The 21060-nt window shown below is 40.8% G+C and overlaps 2 protein-coding genes across 2 annotated transcripts; one reads left to right on the forward strand and one right to left on the reverse strand.

Annotated features, from left to right (window-relative positions):
* The first annotated feature begins 2079 nt into the window (after positions 1 to 2079).
* LOC135422113 (borealin-2-like) lies at positions 2080 to 9004 on the forward strand. Its single transcript, XM_064671120.1, has 10 exons — positions 2080 to 2318; positions 2607 to 2735; positions 3713 to 3753; positions 4062 to 4122; positions 4744 to 4811; positions 5594 to 5661; positions 6365 to 6403; positions 7596 to 7728; positions 7951 to 8037; positions 8829 to 9004. The coding sequence occupies exons 1-10, from the start codon at positions 2159 to 2161 to the stop codon at positions 8874 to 8876; spliced, it is 834 nt and encodes a 277-aa protein (XP_064527190.1). The 5' UTR covers positions 2080 to 2158; the 3' UTR covers positions 8877 to 9004.
* An 868-nt stretch (positions 9005 to 9872) lies between these two features.
* DNAJA2 (DnaJ heat shock protein family (Hsp40) member A2) lies at positions 9873 to 20748 on the reverse strand. Its single transcript, XM_064671118.1, has 9 exons — positions 20548 to 20748; positions 17900 to 17959; positions 16684 to 16904; positions 15256 to 15336; positions 14805 to 14938; positions 13811 to 14007; positions 12246 to 12390; positions 11950 to 12077; positions 9873 to 11479 (listed from the first exon to the last, which is right to left on the reverse strand). The coding sequence occupies exons 1-9, from the start codon at positions 20623 to 20625 to the stop codon at positions 11291 to 11293; spliced, it is 1233 nt and encodes a 410-aa protein (XP_064527188.1). The 5' UTR covers positions 20626 to 20748; the 3' UTR covers positions 9873 to 11290.
* Between the last annotated feature and the right edge of the window lie 312 nt (positions 20749 to 21060).

Consider the following 21060-nt stretch of genomic DNA (forward strand, 5'->3'; position numbering starts at 1 on the left):
TTGAAATCTCTAATTAATGACAGACAATCATTACTTTCAAATGCATGCTTCTAGGTTTGATCTTCTTACAGGTGCTCCTTATAACAGTATTTCAGATGTACCAGACTTCCAAATAATAAAACACGTTAAAAAAAGGTAATAGTTCTCTGTTTCCTATGTCACTGAAGCAATACCAGCTGGATTGCACTATGACACATTAACTCCATGTCCAAACCAGTATTTACTAGTATTTAGTATCCATGTACCAGATCATTAATCTCTGCATCACTTCAATTTATGGACTTGAAATTTTCCAACGGTTACCACAAAACTATTTCCTACCATTTCAGAACTGTAAATAGAGGTGGTCTTGGGCAAATTTATGCTCATAGTAATCATATAATGTAAGGAATTAGGCAGGAGTTAGGCAAGCCAGACTCCTTTCTTTATAGAGAGGATCAACCAGTCAGTTGAGGCTGATCAACTGTGTCATGAAAGCTTTGGGGTTTGTTTGGTATTGTTGGTTGTTCCCTTTTAAAAAAAAATTCTTACATGGTTTATATGAGATTAAATTTACAGAGCAACACAATCTTTTTGCAGTGATACCTCTAGAATTACTTTAGTGGTGCTTGATAATTCCAAAGAAAAGGAAGTTTAGGGAAAGGAAAGTTAGTCCTGCTTCCCTAAACATATATGCATATGCCAGCACTGCTAAAAATGCCCCCAAAGCAGGCTATTCTTTTCTTTGTATCTGGTCTTTGAGTGTTTTCTGGAACAGAAACATTTATCTCCCTTTTTTTTTGGGGGGGGGGGGCAGGAAAGAGGTACATTGTTTGTTTTACAAACAAGAACATGATCTGATATAAAATGCTTATGAGTTATCAGTCAGATTTTTTACAGCTTTTTTTTCAGCGACATAGGCTGTCCCATCTGGCTCAGGAGATAAGGATGCTGTGCCAGATGCATATGATACAGAAAAAACTACTACAGAGAGCTTGCAGCATCAACTGTGGGAAAACCACTAGTGTTTTAAAATATTGTCTAAATTCCTTTTTATACAGTTCCTTGGTCAAACTTGTACAAAACCGAAGATGCTCATACCTCTGGCATGATTTTTTATTTGGATGCATGTAAGATAATAGGTTTCTTCAAGGGATTCTACTTTTAAGGATATGGATTTGAATATTCAAATATTAGGTGTAGTCATGCCTTTCTAATGTTCCACTTTATTACATGGTCATTAAATCCTGTGTTCACGTGATAAGCATTTACACAACCTGTGACCATTTGCATGAGGCAGAACAGGTTATTCACTTTGCTAGCTTTGAAGCTTTGCATGTCCTGCACACTAAACAGCAGTGAAGTATCTAAACCCAAACCTCGGCTCTAAAATAGGGCAGAAAGATTTTCCTGTTGAGCAGAAAGGTTTCCCAGTACCTGGTCCAAGCCCTGGCAGCACATCCACTGCCTGCCCCAGGCCCTGGACACCCTCTGGCCTTGGTCACTTCTCATCAGGGATGGAAGCACTCCCTCCTCATGTGCTCAGATTTGCAGTGGCTGCTTTAAACAACTAACAAAACAGAACAGTTAATTTGTTCCACCAGGACCAAGCCGTGTGTGTGTGTATGTGTGAGCCTGCCCAGCTCCTGTCAGGGCATGAGGGTCATAGAATGTTAAGGGGTTGGAAGGGTCCTTAAAGACTCTCTAGTCCCAACCGCCTGCCATGTTCAGGGACATCTTCCACTAGACCAGGTTGCTCAAGGCCTTATCCGACTTGGCCTTGAGCAGTGTCAGGGGTGGGGCATCCACAACCTCCCTGGCCAACCTGTGCCAGTGTCTAACCACCTTTACAGTGAAAAATTTCTTTGTAATATCTAACCTAAATTTCCCCTCTTTCAATTTGTACCCATTATTCCTTGTCCTATCACGACAGGACAGGACAGGACAGGACAGGGACAGGCTTTATGCCTCTCTGTCCATCCCTGGGGGACCACCGACACGAGGCACCCGCAGATCCCCCTCGTCCCCCGATCCGGGCCGTCCCACCCCCTCCCCGAAGGTGTGTCCGCCCCATCCCCTCCCCGAGGTGTGTCCGCCCGGCCCGCGGCGGGGGCGGAGGGAGGGATGATCCCCCGCTCTCCCCGCGGTCCCGGGCTCGGTTCCCGGCGGGATTGTCGCCATGCCCCTGAGGAAGCCCCCGGGCAAGCGGCAGAGCTCGGACTCGGGCGTGGAGCAGGACCGCGGGGCGCTGACCCAGGAGCGGGACCAGCGCCCCGGGCTGTCCCAGGAGAAGAAGGATCAGCTCATCGCGCTCTTCCTCAGCGACTTCGACCAGCAGGGTATGGCCGGGGGCGGAGGAGCTGCCCGGGGCGAAGCGGTGGTGCCCGCCCGCCGGCACTTCCCTGCCGGGATGGGTGGAGGGAGCAGCGGCTCCTGGCAGGAAGAGCCTCCGGGCCGGGAACGCGGTCCTCGTCCCGCGGAGTGGCTGGTAGCAGGCGCTTCGACTCCCAAGTCGGATTTCTCCCGATAAAACGTTATTTTAACTTTCTTGTATAATGCGATCTTCCAGCGCTTATACTTGAAAATATGTAACGTGCATGGCAATAAAAACCTGTTTTATTTTGAAGCCAAGGAGCAAGTCCAGGAGATGAAGAAGGAGATCGATGCGCTGCTGCAAACAGCTGAGAAGGCGTTTGCAGTGGAGCTGCTGACGATGGCGGCTGCCATCAGGAAAATGAAAAGGAAAGACTTGCTCAGTAAGTGTGAGTGGCCCTGTCCTTGCGAGGGGCGCGGACAGGACTAGGGCAGGATGTGTCTGTGACTGGTGTGAGAAAACCTGTAAACTTGGGGACTTTTATGAACAAGTTTACTTTGTCTGGTATTTTAAGCTAATCAGCAGAGCTGTTACCCTGCAGATGCTCACTGAGCACTCGTTCAAATAGACTGATATGTGTAAAACAGGGTGTAGAGTTAGTGTGTGTATAGAGTCTGGAGGGTTTTATGTGTGCTCTTAAGTAGTCTCATTTAAAGTCTGAAGAGACAAGGAATAATTACAGACCTAGTGTTTTCTGTGCATGAAAACGTAAGTGCTACTGTCCATCTGACTGTTAATGCCAGCAACAGAGATTTTTTTTGTCTTTCTCAGTTTGAAGTCTTTTACTACTGAGCCTTTCTCAGCTAGTTGTTCATCTGTGCTGATAAGCAAGTTTAATTTTAACTCCCATTTCTGCAGCAGTTTAAGATGTGGTATACACTCAGCCTCAGATTTATATTCTGGTGAGAACTGATGTTTTTGGAATCTACCTTGCACCTGGAAATTGCAGGGACCACACAAAGATCAAACTTAAGACTCTTGATGAACTTGAGTTTACCATAAGCCTGAGTATGTATTTCAGTGCTTTTCTTGAGAAATTTCAGCCTAAAAGCATTAGCTTTCTGCAGTACAATGTATGTGTGTGGTTCTTCTTGGAATTTGTTATCTACTATGTGACTACACTCAGTATCCTTTCAAAGAATTAACATCCTGAAATTTTCATGGTTTTGTAGGATGACTGTTGGTCTACAAGACTTGAATCTTGTTCCAATGCAACATGTATGCTAACTAAGGTTAACTATTTAAGCCATTGTAATCCTGAATAACTTGTTCTACTTCATAGGCAATAAGATAAAAACTTGAAGATAAAAATTTTGCAAGTAATAGTATCTAAAGAAGTTACACTTTCTTGGGTTACAGATTTGCAAGGAAGGGAGGAAGTGGCTCTTGCTGCTGCAGTGGTAAGTGTGTGTTTTCAAATTTTATCACAGTTTACAGAATAGAATTCTTCTCTCCCTGCTGTAAATGTTTCAGACAAAATATTTTGTTTGGCTGGGTGTTTAAATAGAAGATGATATGAAAAGACTAGACAGCCAGTCACAGTGCAGTTATGAACATTACCTAAATTTTAAGGTCATCTGTTGGCAGAAATCCAGATGTTTCTGGAAAAATAAACTGGTGTTTAGCCAATCCCACTTCTGTCACTTGCTTTCATCTACTGGGCAAAATCTGTTGACCTTTCCTTGTTGTATAAACACTTCTTTTTCAGACTGACTGCTCTCTAGAAGACATACCAAATCCAAAACTGGTGAGGACCAACAGCAAAAAAGGCAAGTCAATCCATTAATACATAGCTTGTGGTTCTTAAATTTTATTTTTTTTTTTATTGGTTTGAACTGAGCATTTGTAAAGGGAATGTTAAGCCTGGAGAATACAGGAAGGGAAAGTGTATAACAGTTCCCCCCAGCATTCAGTGTGGAGGATCATGAGTTATCCTACTGTTGAGGTACTTTAAAGGATAAGAGATCCTGCCCTTTGGATTTATCACTGAAAATGGTGAGAAGAGACAGATTTAAGTGACTTGTTAGTGCTTTACAGTATAGCACTTCTTTCCTTGCTTCCCCTTTGACCTTCTGCCCACCGAGCTTTGTAAGAAAAACACCATTTTTCTTCACATCCCAATATATGCAATAAGGAGGACACTGAGATGTAAATCTGTTTTGTCTGGGAGTTAAGGGATTATCTGGTGTCTTTTAACTGCCCCGTGTGTCCCAGTGTCTGCGAGGAACAGAGACAGTTTGTTTTCAAGTGTGTCCAGGTGAATGACCATTGTGGAGCAGCAGTGACATGTAACTGTCAGTGGGGAAACAGGCTTTAAACACAAGTCTGAAGTGGTGTTTTGTGCTCTTCATGAGATTTTTATTTTCCTTGTCTTGCTAATACATTTCTAGTTAAGATAACTACAATTGTCGAATATGAAGATGCCAAGCACAGTTCTGCAAAGAAAGTAACTAAAAAAGTAAGTCTATTTTTGCTTTATATTCAAAAAACATAAGGGCTTAGTCAGTTTTGACCTGCCGTGAACCCTGCCAGATCCATGACCAGGCAGGCCAGTGAACTGCTGATTTTTTGAAAAATCAGTTAAATTTAAAATATTTGAAGTTAAGCAAGGCTAAACAGTTTACTAAATCATTTTCATAAAGAAATATAGTATCTGCACTTCCAGTGACTAATTCACACAGACTTGCAAATACTGGCAGACATTCTTGACTTGTCAATTAGTCTTGAAGCTTTGAGAAACTATTTTTTGTTCAAACTTATTTTTTAAAAAAACCTGCATGTTTTAATGAATTCTTTTCTATATTTGAATGACTTGTGCATTCTTTCCATTTTAATCTCTGAACCAAATCAAGTATTAATTTTACCACCTCAGCCTGTCTGTGCAAAGTAGCTCCTCAGCCAGACACTGAAATATGTAGCAAGATAACAACAAAGACCAAAAAGATTCTATGCAGAGTTACAGGCATTAGTTGTAAGGTTTAAAAGTTGAAGGTGTATATATGAGACAGGTGGTTGGCTGTACAGAACTTCAGTATGAATACATTTTAACAGTATGAAACTCCTTTTAGAATGCATATTTGCCATATTATATACATGTAGAACTGTATAAAAGGCAGCACCGTGGGGCTTAACTGCTCTTTTTCAACAGGGAATTCTTACAGTATTGTTTCCTGCAAATGCCTATCATTTTGCTTTCAAATGCCACTTCTTTTAACTGCAGTCTTACATATATATTTTCAGGTTTCCAAAACCAAGTCGTTGGTTTCATTGGCCTCTGGTTTAAATAGCAAACTGAACCCTCTTTCTAGGTAAGACTGACCTTTGATAGCTTATTTAACTCACCTGAACTTCTGAATGCTGAATAACATTATTTTAAACTGAAGTAGCTGAGATTTGAGCCCAACAGGAATACATCTGATAAGGATGTCTTCCCTGATTGAGATGCACTGTGGTTTTGTGAACCCTGGACAAAAAAGCACCTCTAGATGATGAAGACATGGAGTTGTATCTCTCACTGAATGGTGCAGAGCTCTGAACTTAGGGAATCAGTATAGATTTCCAAACAATACTTAATGGAAGAGAACATGTAAGGAAAGCATCTTTGCTCTGTTAGGACTAATAAATTGTTCTGTAATAAACACTCAGTTTGGTTATTACAGCCCTCTCTTACCTACTAACATCAATTAATTCTTTTGTTCCTGTATGTTGTTAGGTCCCACAATACCATGTTTACCTCAGGAGGGCTTTGTCACATGTGCATACACTAGATGTCTGTCCTGGAGCACTCCCCAGTCCATTCTCTAATCCACCGTCGGTCTATCTGCATCCCAGCTAAAACTCCACATCGGAAGTAGATGAGGAGGAATAAATAAAAATAATAATAAAACAAGAACAAACCAAAAAAACCCCCAAACAAAATATAAAACTGATAACTACTTTTTTTTGAGTGTATTAACATCCTTTTGCAAGTCACACTTGCAGGAGAGTAAAGTCTCTTACTTCTCATTGCAGTGCCACAAATCTCAGAGCCACTCCAAAGGTATCCAACAGGTAAGGGGTTTTCAACTTGTTCTTAATAAATAATTTTGTTAAATACCACAGAATTTCACAGAATATTCTGAGTTGGAAGGGACCCACAGGGATCATTGAGTCCAGCTCTTAAGTGAATGGCCCATACAGGGATCAAACCCATCATGCTCTAATCAGCTGAGCCAAGACACTAAATATCTACATTATTATCAATCTAGATATTAATCATCATCAATCCAGACATAACTGATCTTCATGGTCTGCACTTAAATTTGACAGTGGGGATGTGAACCAGTTACACCTCCTGCTTTGAGTGTGGGTGTTAATTTGCACTCTCATGGAGGCACAGGATTTGATGTCCTAACTAAAGTTAGTTTAAAAAAAATGTACTAAGAGTATAAATTTTATTCTCAGTATTTAAGGGTTTACAGCTCAAACTTGTTCTCAGAGCCCAGCTTTGATTAAACTGTCACTAATATTGCTGTGCTTAAAAAAAAGTAAACCAACCCCCACAAAACCTCCACCCAAATACATTGACAATCAGTTCTTTGCATATTGAACAGTTAAGATTTTCAGTTAATATAATTCTCCACACACTACAGAGATTGGTTTTGGCTCAAGTCATCAGCTGAAATGAGAGGATGAATAACTCAGATGGGTCCTAAAAGCAGCAACTGGCTCAGTTTCACCTTGGCCTGATAAAAATGTCAAAGGCTTGTTTCCATGTAGAACATACCCAATTTTTAGGCAGAGTAAGAACAATTGTGTAATGAAAGCTTAGGAATTCTGTATGGCATAAGGTATGCCTTGTACCTCTGAGAGCAAGCAGCTCTGGTATTTATTGATTTCTCTCTGTAGTAGACAGATACAGCATGTCTTATCTTGAGCCCTGAGGCACGAAGTTTCCTCTTTCCCAAATTGTAAACATTCAATGCTGGTATTGGAGAGTGGATGTTTTTGTTACTGAGTGGTCCAAATGTCAGCTTGCTCCCTGGCCTGTAACAGGCTCAGAAGGTTACTGCAGAGTCAGGGGCATAAAACGTGAATGCTGCTGATGGTTGGATTTCCTGGAGTCTTGTGGCAGAACTGGACAAATTTGAAGCTGACTGCCTTTCCCTTAGGTGTATTTCCTACTACTTGGATTTGATTGAAAATTTCCAACAGATCATAGGAAGTTAGTTAACCTCAGAGTAACATCTTTATTGTATTCTAGTGCTGGATTACAACAGACTGTCTCAAGAACTTTACCTACCCGTGGAAGAGTTCAAGGCATGTTAAAAAGAAGTAAATCAGTACCCCAAAATAAATCAGTTCCATTTGTAAACATTCCTCTGGCTGACGGACAGGTATATATATATTTTTAAACATTTTCAACTTACAGCAGTTGATCAACGTGAACACTCATAGTGACAGCTCTTGCTATTCCTGAATGAGATGCTGCTAAACAAAATGAAAAATGGTTGCCAAAAGTTTTGCAGTGTAGCAGGGAAGCACGTGATTTTCAGAGAAGCTGGGCATGAGAGTAAAAACTTTCAGAGTAACTTTTAAAATTGTTTGTTTGCATTTAGACACTCTGTACAGCTGGTGGAGACCTCCGTAATATTGATGTGCAACTACTACATCAGGATACAGTACAGCACATTCATAACTTGGTGGTAAGCTTAAACTAGTAGGCTTAGACTAGTAGACACCTAGTCCTGAGTTTTCATGTGAGATACTCTCATGAATGCAAATTCTAAGTGCTTTAACTCTTTGGAGGTTAAGCCTAAATGGGTTGGTATAAACTGGGAGGAAGAGGGAGAGAACTGCTGCACATGGACCACATGTAAGAGTAAATGCCCTTAAAAAAGCATGTGCAGTTTGGTAACAGCCTGGGGGACCACAGAGCATAAACTCTTCCTTCTACACTGCTCTGGTGTCTCTCCTACCATGTGAGCAAAGTGCCATTCTCTTATCCCATGTTCAGAGGCTGACAAAGCTACAGCCAAGTTTTGATCCTTGTTATAATCTAGTATTGTGTGTCCCTTGCTTAGTAAGGACTATACACCTGTTAATTCTCTGCTGCAATTGAATAGGAACTGCCTTACCTCTGGTTCAGGGAGGTAAATGGTTTTGAAGCAAAAGGAAGTGGAGCAGAAACTTTGTAGCACATAGTGCCCCACTCTTCTGAAGATGAGGGTACCTGGGTATTGTTTGAAGTAATGGAAATCCATCCAGACATAAGAAATATTAGGCAGTTTACAGTTGTGCAGGCATTGAGACTTCATTGCAGCTATTTCAGTTAAGGGTCTGGAAGCTGTTCTGTTATTTTATAACATGGCCCTGCCTCTGTAGGCAGACAGTGGGGGAGGGAGTGAGGATTCACTGCTTGTTTTAGCAAGAGCAACTTTTTCTTCTTCCAAGATCTGTTGGGTGGCTTGAACTAAAACGATTTTTCCCCCCTTAGAATGAGCTGACTGTACTGTGTGGAAAGGCAACAGCTAAACCAAGTTAATGGAACTGTCTTGTGCCCACAGGATATTGGTGACAGTTCTTGCATGCTGCCTCTGAAGTGTTTAGATAATGCTTGTTATGTCTTAATAAAGCTGTATACCGGCCAGTAAATGTTTTTGTAAGCTTTTATATCATGTGATGTGTCTTATTAAGTTCATGCTATCTCTGTGAAGGATACTAAGTAGAAGAAAATGCTACTTTCTCAATTTCTCTATAAAAGGCTTAGTTAAAATCTAACATCAGTTCCCAGTAAAATGAGCAGTAATAGGTCGTAGGTAGGAAGTAAGTTTGAACTCTAATATTCTAAATAGGACTCTGGTTTTTTTACGTAAGTATAAGAACAAGCCTCTCCTTTAGGTTAAACATGAAGTGTACGGAACACTCACGAACAGTTAGTTAGGCAGTTCTCAATAGATTAACCTGAATTAACATCCATTTTCCACTGAATTAATCATGTGGTATCAGCTTTTAATTATTGCAGGCAAATGGACATTTCAACATGAACTGTTCACTCCCATACTACACTGAGGTAAACCTGCATTTTTCAAGTGGTTGGAAAAGGCAGTGCTTTGCAACAGGCCAACACACCTCTGTGGCTCCCTCACCATTTTGATGCTGCTGGCAAGAGCCTAAATTAATGCCACCTCAGGACTCAAGGAGAACTAGCCTATATACAGTGATCAACTCCTCCTCCACCTTCCTTACCTGAAATCCCTTCCTCTCTTCCCCCTCAAAAAAGCAATTTGAAAGGAGATTAAAAGTTTAGAATAGTACTCTATTTTTCAAGGAAGTGTATCTTAAAGCCACTACTTAAAACCAGAAGACATGTGGTGTAATTGTTTAAGCATTACAGGTTAAAGTGATCGACTTCTTGGAGAAATTAGTCAGGAGAAAGGATCAGCATGTAACCATGGCTTCACAAAAAGCAACCCAAAGTTTTAATAAATGAAAATAAAAGATCCACCAGAGAATGCCACAGCATAAGTCAATAATGAAATACAGATCAAACAGTATTTATTTTTGCTTCATTTTTAGAGTCTATAACAAGGATGTTCAGCAACACTCAAATGCCAATGCCTACCCAAGCACATGGAAACCCCTGGAGTTTGTCCCTCCAACCTCATTGGTAAAATGTCAACAACTATCAGAGCAATAACTAAACAAGTCACACTTCAGATTTGTAAAGAAAAGTAGAGCTTCAACTTTCTCACTTAAACAGGGAGAGAAACCTTGCTATAGAGAGGCAGCTTACCAACCAAACATTGTTCATGCACAACATTCCTTAATTAAGGTCACATTTTTGCCTTGTTGGGGCATTTTTACCAATTCAAAGTAACAGAACTGAAGCTGGAGAACTTAATATCTTCATAATTAAAACAAAGTGCAAACTACCAAAAAAGTAACAAAACCATCTACATTTATGATGTTTCCAGGTCAAACATATTTTTTTTTTAAACTGGAAACATTTCTCTAGGAAGTGAGGCTGAATCAGGCTTTGAGTAGGATTCAAAGGCTAAAAGAAAAACACCATTATTTCAGAATATAATCATCCCCATTTAAATGTTTTCTTATCTTCAAACTGAATTCGGTATTCCTTGTGTTTTCTTCACACAAAGGGGACATGGCTGCAACCTTCCCTGTGCCCATTTAGTCAAGTTTCATTTCAGGAAAAGACTTTTATGTGGCACACAATTGTTACCTAACCTTAGCTTAGTCTTAAAGCAGCTTCAGCCTCCCTGTGTTTACAAAATGTCTATCATCTACATTGTCTCCTCATACACAGACTAGTTAAAGCCACTGGAAAAGTAAGAGTTACAAGGCAAAAGAAATATATTATACACCAACTGCTTTTATTTAATTTCAGAAACCGTTCACAAGATGGTAGAAAAAACTTACAACCACTTCTAATTAATTCTTTCATTGTTCCCAGTCAGCTCTAAACCCATTATGTGCAAAGCCCATTTATTACCATGCATCTAGATGATAGATACAGGCTATGAAATTCTTGATTCTACTTGTAGCAGCTTATGCAGGTGCAGCCAAATACCAAGCCTCAGGACAAATTGTACACAAACTTTACAATGTAGAATTTGAATTTAAAATATGAAACTTAAAATCTACACAAAACTGATAAAAATCAAGCACAGATACGAGGACAAACTTAAAACCCATGTGAAAAGGAGTCTCGTCTTCCTTTCAAGTGCTTTATTCTGCTACACAGTCAAAATGAAGATGTAAGCTTGTGGTTAGTTTAAATTACACTCTGTAGATACTATAGACCAATTTAAAAGTTACACATACAGCAATAGATGTCCATTGGTTCATCTGGATTACTTATACAATCCAGCTGGATTGTTGAAAACAAGTCAGGCAAAATTTGAAAGAAAATCCTTGTGCAACTTTTTAGACAAATGTTTACTGATGGGCACACTGTACCCCAGGTCCATGATGGCTGCTTTCTTCGTCAGAACTATCATTATAAGCTTCGCGTCTCTGGCCACCACCTGAACCACGAGTGGTATCAAATTCCTGAAGATCTACCTCTTCTGCATCACCAATTACATTTGGAAATTCTGGTCTAGCTGGCAGAAGATCTTCAAGTTCCTGCCCCAAAAAAAGAAATGCATTCAGTATTGCATCTACAACTGCTGTGTAAAACATGACTGGTTTCGGTTTAGAAGTCTAAGCTGATGAAAGGCCTGAAGCACAGACTCATTTAATAGTATTTGTATCAATTGGAAGACACCACAGAAAGAAAACCAACTCAACATATCATCAACTGAAAGTGCAATCAGTAAATACAGTTGCGCTCTGACAACTTATCACACAGCAACAGAAAGATTCTTCCTCCTGCCTTCGTCTGCATAACATCTGCACAGTTCTTAAATACATGTTAATAAATTCTTATTCCAATGAGTATTTCCAAGTAACATGTTGCCCATAAAAAAGGTTAAAAGAACAATTGTACTTGCATCTAAATTTAACCACTGAAAGCAAGCACATGAGGTACAACACATGCCCTTGGCACACACTGTCAAATAAGACACCACAGTTATGCTTGAAAAAGTACTTACTGAAAGCTTTTCTGGGCTAATCCAGTTATTTTCAGGAAATTGAACGTCAAATTTAATGTAAAGATCCCCTTTCTCAAAAGGATTGCGATACTGTGGCATTCCTTCACCTCTGACTACACGGACACAACCTGGAATTCAAAGAGAAATAAGCTGGAGAGTGCTACTGCAGAACCATTGTCTCCACATAATTCTCTTAGTTTTCCTTGCTTAGGTTCAGTTAACGGGACAAGAATGGGATTAAGTGTTAAAGAATCACAAAAGCATAATCAAAGAAATCCTCATCAGGCCAAGCTTACCTGGTTCAATTACTTTTCCAGGAGGATATTTAACCACAATTTGACGTCCATCAAGGTGCTTAAATGTGAACTGAAACCCACACAGTGCTTCAACAAGTCCAATCTTGTGTGTCATATGCAAATCATTCACATCTCGCTGGAACACCTGAAAAATAAAAACGGATGTCTTTTCCAGTCCTATAATCACAACTCCACCAGGCTCATTATTTAATAAGTTCATTATTATTTATCCTTAAAATCAATGTCAGAGCAACAGCCCTTGTGTAAGTTAACTTGATTCTGTTAATTCAGACAGCTTAATGTGCTTGGAAAGTTTGTTTCTGATACAAGTGTCATCTAAGATAAGGCAAACCACACCACATGCTATGAGCTAAGGTTCAAATTAAACAAGGCCTGTATAGCAGCACTGCTCTTTTACCCCCAACATTTTCCACATAGCAACATATCAACAAAAGTTACCACAGCACTTCCCCTGCACTTGAGTACATAAACCACATCTCTGTTTCTCAACTTTTATTTTGTCATCATGCATATCTGCTTTAGCAAACTGGATCTACAGCAGGACTTCAATCAGTTAGTCCACAGCTGTCAGAAGTGACCTTTAAGCTATATTGCTCAAGATTCTTAATCAAAGTAAATCTAAGATTTATCCATTGGCAGAACCATGATTGCCACCTCAAGGAAAATTTTAAGAACATTAAAAGTCTATCTAGTTTTACTCTCTAGGACAAAGTACAGACCAACAGATTAGCAGTCCTTGACACAGCTTTGAAAATCTTACAAAGTACCTAATTATCAGCTAACCAACATTATATCCTTAATATATGACTGGAGTTTAAATTTGTACTGATGCTATTCTTTCTGTCACAACAGACACCCCCCTCCGAGTATAACACACCAACTATTTCTTATTTCATTACAGTAATACCTGGCATTTTTAAACAAAAGCATTCCAAAAAAAGCGCAGTCACCTCAACTCTGCCCCAAGAGTTTTAACAGAAAAAGATAAATTGCCATATTTAATTCCAAAGTGCAACCTATACACTCCAGAATACAGTGAGCACGAGTCTAGTATAAAATAATAATGCTTCTGCTTTGTTAAGTGAATCAGCAACATCACCATTTTGTGTTATTTCCAGAACCACAGCAACAGACACAGAAAGCATCATCTGGGGATTTTATCAGGAGTTCCCTGCCATGTCACAAGACATTCAAAAAAGCAACACTTAGCATTTTGTTAGTGTCACAAGCAAAGCAGATTAAAGTTAACATCCTGAACAGCTCTTCACTGCATCTACTGCATCAAAGTCACTCAGAGCTTATCTGAGAAAGTTACCTTTTATTAGCAGTAGGAAGCACCAGAATCTGCCTCACTCTGGCTAAGGACTCGCACAGTTTTCTCTGGCTCACCATGAAAGCCACATTACATACTATAAATTTATTAAAAGCTACTCACCATCTCTCCCAGAGCTCCAACTATATGAATTACTTTAAATGAATGGCCATCTATACAACTTAAATATTAACAACTAGGATAAAAGGCATTTAAAAGATAAAAGCATTACCTCATTCTCCTTTTCTTGGAGCAAAAGGACAATATCGCCTGGTTCCACACCTGGAGCCTGATCTGCTTCTCCACTGAATGTAATTCTTTGTCCATGTTTCATGCCTTTGTCTACATGGACTTCAAGTATTTTTACCTCCTTGATCACCTTCTTTCCTTCACATTTTTTACAGCGGTCTTTTTCATTAATTACTTCACCTAAATAAAGACAATTTTTGAGTTCAGAGATTTCCACATAATTGCATCCAATTCTGAAGAAAACCTGCCACAAGCAGATGCACTTGGTTTAAAACATTAAACTTTTCAGCTTAAATCACCTTTCAGTGAAACAAAGCACAACATCATGATGCAGTTGAAACTACTAAATATGTAGGTTAGGTATGTGAAATGATAAAGACAACATAATTTATTAAATGTTTTGACTAATCACAAAATACAACTCTTTGTAACTTCTGAGTGTTGTGATGAGTAAAATCATCCACAGGGTGAGGTAACTACTCTGCAAAATGCAGAAGACCTAAAAAGAAATCACACTAAGTGCAGATCACGTGCAGAGCTTGTTCCCCCTAAACAGAACCAATTCAGCCAAAGACATCTTCTTAATTTGAAGAAGTTAAAAATTCAATTTTAGGTTTCCATTTTTAACCTAAAACTGTCCTTGGATATTAGGAGAAGCAAAAAGACAAATAGCTCCTAAACCAGCAATATCTTTTTTTTTTCTTTAACACAAGAATAAGAGCAGTAAGTAATACCCACATCTAAGTGTTTTTAAAAACAATCAATCCCTGTTGTTCAAGCTTCTAGGCTGCTTTTCAGCTTTAACGCTGTAAATCTTGCTGCTGTTCTGGGTAAAATGATTCCTCCATGTTGACACCAAATTGAGACACAGCTGAGTAGATGGGGGCAGAACTGTCCTGGATAAGTTCCTCCTGAGACTTAAGCAGAAGGTTGAATCCAACCACACACATTTAGCAGCAGAGCACAGCTTGGCCTACCTTCTCCATTGCAGTCAGAGCACACAGACTGCATCTGCTGAACCATCCCGGGGGCGAGCTGTCGGATCATGATACGGACACCTCTGCCCCGGCACGCGTTACACTTCTGAACAGATCCAGCCTTCCCTCCCTGCCTGCAATGGACACCACCAGTTGCATGGAAAGTTAGTTTTTCAGAAACATACAACCAAAAAAACCCCTCCATCAGAAGGTTAACATGCCTACATGCCTAACGGCACTGCCAAAGTTCTCTCCTCTCCCACCCTTCCCCCAGACAAAGCCCTTGAATAGTTCCAGTTCCATCAACAGCATCATTCAAGTTCAACAATTTGCCAGTCTGAAAGCAGGCTCCAGTAAGTCAAATACTGATAAGGCTCCGACACAGGAGATCCTTCATTACACTATCTGCCAACAAAGCAACCAGAGAACTCAAAAATACAAACAAACTTACCCATTACATGCACTACAAAGGACATTCTTGCTAAGTTGTAGTTTAGTTGTCTTTCCATTATACAGATCTTCTAAAGAGACTCTACAAAATAAAGCATTTCTCCTGGGTTATCAATTAACAACTTACTTTCCCCATGTAATTAAAATACTTGCCTAGGACAAATGAAAGAAAAATAGAACTTCATAAAAAGACTAAATCTGCTATTAAAATATGATTTTAAAGCATTGCTTTGGCTTTCATGAGGAGTTACTAAAATAATATTTCATGCATGTCAATATACACTTGTAAATCTGAACACAGTTTCAGAGAAAAGCTGTAATTTAAGAAGAAACCAGATAGGACTGCTTGTGTTTCACAACAGGAAACAAGCTGATCTAGTATTTTAGGTGTTATTATATAGTCATAATTAATTATTATTTGTAGTTCTACCAGGCAGATGAGACAGTCCAGACAATATTTATAGCACGAATATGTAAGAACACATTTAGAATACTTACTACTGTATTGGCTTTCCACACAAGAGAGTTTAGTGAGGTGGAGTTAGCACATCCTCAAGGCCACTTAATCCTTTAGACTTGTTCATGTTTTAATTTTTTTAGAAGCTCTTCAATACACTATCAAACTCCAATACCCTTTATATATTGCTAGAAGATTATGTACATATATTTAGTGTTTCTCCTACAAGGGTTTGTTGGTGGATAGAAATTGCAATTCAAAGTATAAAGAAAAGGTTGCTTGGCATCAGTGTTTACAAATAACAACAAAACCAAAGCTAATTAACAATATACCGAGCAGTACTAGCTGCTAAACTAAGCATGTAAAATCAAACAGATTTTACTAAGTACGGTTTGCTGACCACAGGAAAGACTTAGCTTAACTTAAGAACTTAGGAAGGACCTGCTCAAAAGGCAAAAAGCCAGTCATGACTGCAGGAAGAGATCTACAAAACACAATTAGATGTGACATTCAAGAATGGCTTTGAAAAAAAGCCAAGCCAAAACCAAACCCTCCACACACACTTTTCCATTAATTACGAGGTTCAACTGTAGTTCCAGCTGGTAGTGGACTATGAATGCAACTTAAGTCTTTACAGAGCACCTCCACTTTCCTAAGAATCCAGCTAATGAGTAATACTTTGTTGTTGAAGGTTTTTTCAGATCAGAACTATCAAACATAGTTAAGGAGCAAAACAAAGGAAAATAAAGCTATCGAAGTACACACATTCTAATAACCTGGCAAATCATGGTTATATAGATTAACCAACCCTTGGTAACTCCACTGACCACCCTACACACAACATGCAGGTCTGAAAACCACTGCAGACAGCAGAGGATGTTAACTGAGAAGCATATCAAGAACAGAAACCAGCAGAGTCAAGTACTGATCAGGAAAGCTTGAAAGTACAAACTGCAGTATCAAGATACTCACTTGAGTGGATGCATCATATCTTCTCCTCTTCTTCTACCATTACGACTTCTACTCTGACCACCCATGAAATTGAACAATCCACCACCAAAGATATGGGAGAAAATATCGTCCATTCCACTGCTGCCGCTCCCTTCTCGGAGACCCTGCTCTCCATATCTATCATATAACTCACGTTTCTCCGGGTTTGACAATACTTCATAGGCAAAGCTTATTTCTTTGAACTAGAAGAGGAACAGAGTCAAAACAGTGCATGATAATTTAGAACTTCAAGGGAGTATTTTACTTGTTTCTCACCCAGCATGAACAGCCACCAATTATGGAAAAGTTTTCCACTCTCTTTCTAATATAACTTATTCTAAGCAAGACTTAAAAATGAAACTTGGGCTTAGTTTTTACTTAGCTGTGCTACTCCTTACCATAAAATAAGATATTTTACTGCAAAACTTGGTTGGCTTTGTTCTTTACTGTGCTTAGCATAAGACAAGGTTTCTTACAAATAATAAAAAAAAATCCAACTGAAGAAAACCCCCAAGTACACAAGACTGCAGAAGCCAATGGGGAAAATACCCAACAGAGCTACATACTAATGGCAAAGACTTCAAGATATGTTAGGCACTTGAAATACACAAACAATTAAGTAACTTACTAAAATGTATATTAATGTGTTTGTCTTTATGACAAATTAGTATCTTTTCACAGTCATCTCTGCTCACCCCTAAGCAGCCATTAGGACTTCAATTTTGTTAAAGATAATCAGCTGAGTCAACCTAATTGACAATTTTTAAATTGCTTTTAGCATAACAAACCTAATTCAACCTTCCCATCTATGTAATTTGTTTTATGCTGCAGCAGTTTCAAGAACCTCTACAATATACACTTTTCCATGTTGGAAAAACTTGGAAAACCGACTACCTTTTTCAAATACCTACATAGATGTCAATGCCAGCTGACACCATCTCAGCAGATGAAGAGAGGCAGCTTTCTCCTCAGCATTACTTTCTCAACCAATCTGACTCAGCCAACTGCTGCATTTTGTCAGTAGGCACACTGGCAGATTTTGAGATTGGGGAAAAAAGTTGACCTGATATGGTTCCCTCTCATAGTTATTATTTTTGAACAAACTGAATAGCAAGCCCCCAACACTTGTACTTTGTTCCCTACATGCTACTGTAGTAGCAAACTTAAGGTATTTAAAAAAAAAAAGAAGTCATCTTACTTTGTCACCTGCATTTGGATTCTTATCAGGATGGTATTCCTTAGCCAGCTTTCTGTATGCCTAGTTGAAAAAGGTAGAAAATTAGTTTAAATTTCAATTAATCAGTTTTCTAAGAAACTCAAGTAATGTCCCCAAAAAGAAGGAAAAAATCCTAATAAATCAAAATAAAAAAATTATAGTTTCAAAATCACTCATACATTGAAATGATATATAAAAATATTCTGACATCGCTACATGCATAAATTAACTACATTTGGATTTTAAACATAGCTATAGCACACAATAGCTGGAACTAGTTTTTCTGCTTCTCTTCATCAGCTTACAGGAAGAATCCCATTGGACTTTCATTAAAATTACTTACTCTAGAGAACCCACTCAAAACCTATAACACAACAGCAAATTTCAGCCCATTTGTCTTTCCCCTCAATCACAGCAGTAACTAACAACAAAATGGCTGCCTCAGCTTCTCATTCAACCCTACCAACCACTCCTCACAACCATCATTTTATTCTTCCTTACCTACCAATAATGGAAGATTTCATCTCACTTTGAACTAAGTACATGAGTTACATGTGCAGAAATATACATATTTATTTAACTTCTCTGTTCTAAAACAGCAGGAGGAACAAGTACAGCCAAATATCCAGAAGAAATTTTTCAGAATGTTTTTTTTTGACCAGTGCTTTCACTCCTAGGATCATCACTTGCCCTTCAGCACTTCATCTGTTCCACTTACACTTTGGAGGACCAAATCAAATTAACACAATAGGCAGAGACTGTTCCTACAATTTGAGTTTCTGACCTTCCCCCACTCCAGCTCAATGCCCCTCAGAAGCAATCAAGAAACAGATATTAACAAGTTACGTTGTAGAGTCTTTTATTCTCTAAATTATACATATTTTAAAAAGCTACAGTGATGCAATTGCAAAAAACTGAAACATCACTTCTTAGAGTAGACTTTCCAAAGGCTTTATTTCTGTATAACTGAGCACCTAAACTAACTCTTTAGAACTACAGTGTTAAGAGAGCTTTACACACAAAGCTTTACAACTTTTAAACAAGTACATTTCCTTTTTCTATATCTGGACAGTTACTTTGCTTTACTGATTTTATCTTGAAACACTCTGTACTTCTGCATGCAATCAATCAAGAAATGAAGCTTTATAATGAATTAATGAAATAAATCGAGAACGTTGATATTACAAGCAAAATATTCTGAACCATAGTAAATAAAAAGAACAAAAACCACATGTCTTCAGGACAAATTACCCCTCAGTAACAAAGCATAACTGTCCACGAATCTATGCATTCCATAAAAATGGATTTTCCCCACATATTTTAAGGAGTCTAGCTAAGGAAAAAACCAAAACACCACTGAAATGATAACCCAAGTAACATTATCTAATCAGGAAGAAAGCAGCTCACACGATGATCTTCAAAAAGATGTCTCTCTGCTGATAACAGCATTCCAGGCCAGAGCAATTTTTACAACTACCCATGGCCCTAAAGGAAGCCACCACAATTCATTTAATCAGAAACAGATTCAGAATCAAGGTCTACACTGGCAACATATTATAACTTAAAAGTTAATGTAACCATTGTCAAAACCTATTCTCTCAGCCTCTTTTGACTGAGATAGCAACTATTTTTCTTCTCTTTTCTATACTGTTGTAAACATGCTAAAATATCAGATTTTAAAGCATCCATGAAACCTCTCAATGACAATAACACATAGATGAACTCCTTGTTGTAGTAGCTGGAAACTTTACATTCCCTGATTAGTTTAAGCTGTAGTAATTAATACTGAGCAGTGCAGGCTACTCTAGTGGAAAATTTGTCCCCAGTTTTTCATTCTTACAGGACACAAATATATTTATGAGAGTCCTGTAAGAAAATACAATATTCTCCTGGACAGCGATGTACACCAAGCACAACCTTCCATCTCCAGCACTATATTTCAACACTGCAATCGCCGATCCCTGCACAAATGAGGCTGCCGCGAGCATGTCGGGTAAGGCGCAGTTGTTGGTGCCAGCACCACCCACCCGCGGAAGCCACTGCGAGTGAACTGTCTGGTTCATTCTCCTCCCTCACGTGTGAACGGTCATTACGGCCTTCCACAAAAAAAGTGCTTCATATGCTACAGGGTGCAATCGCTGTGGTGATGACCCGGCTGCGAGCTCTCACCTCCGCTCTTTGTTTATCTCGCCCCGCCGACCCCGGAGGGATCCCATGTGAGAGCGGGACCGAGGCCCCCCCGGGCCCGCACGTGGGGCGGACAATGGCCCCGGGGAGGAGCCACCCGCGGGGATTTCCCCCCTCCCCAAAAAACCCCTTCCCGGCCGCGCACCGCGTGGTGCCGGAACGAGCCGCGTCCCGCCCGCGCCCGGAGCCCGTCGGGGCAGGGCCGGGCCGGGCCGAGTGCGGCCGGGCCCCATCGCCCCCTCCTTCTCCTCCTCCTCCTCCTGCCGGGCCCTCACCCTGCCCGCGGCCTCCCGAGCACCGCGCTGCGCCCTCCCGGAGGCCTCGGTCCCGCCGCCCCCGCGCCCCCTCGGCCCCGCTCCCCTCACGACCCGCCCGCGGGCCCTGCCCGACCGGGCCCGGCCTCCCCCCCCACACACCGCCCGGCCTCCGCCCCTGCGCCGCACCTTCTTGAGCTCGTTGTCGGAGGCGCCGGGCGGCACCCCCAGGATGTCGTAGAGCTTGGTGTCGGCCACGTTGGCCATGTCGTGCGGGCGGCGGGGCCGAGCGGGGCCGGGCGGGCCGAGGGCGGGCGGGCAGGGCCGGGACCGGCGGCAGGACACGGGCACGGGCCGCCCGCGACGTCACCGCGCACGCGCTGCGTCACCGCGCCCGCGACGGGCGGACAGCGCGGCCCCGCCCCCGCCGCGGGGCCGCCTGACCCAGTTGCGGCGCGGCCCGGCAGGGGGCGCTGTGCGCGGGCGGGCTCTGCCCGGGCTGTGGGCGCTGCGCAGCGGAACGGGGTCCGCGGCTGCCCCGCCGCTCGTGTCACCGTCACGGAATCAGGGAGGTTGGAAGAGACCTCCGCGGTCATCGAGTCCAACCTGTGACCGATCCCCACCTTGTCACCCAGCCCGGAGCGCCTGTGCTTAAGCACCTCCGGGGACAGTGACTCCACCGCCTCCCTGGGCAACGCATTG

The sequence above is a fragment of the Pseudopipra pipra genome, chromosome 14 (assembly GCF_036250125.1).
Source record: "Pseudopipra pipra isolate bDixPip1 chromosome 14, bDixPip1.hap1, whole genome shotgun sequence".
Classification (NCBI taxonomy): domain Eukaryota; kingdom Metazoa; phylum Chordata; class Aves; order Passeriformes; family Pipridae; genus Pseudopipra; species Pseudopipra pipra.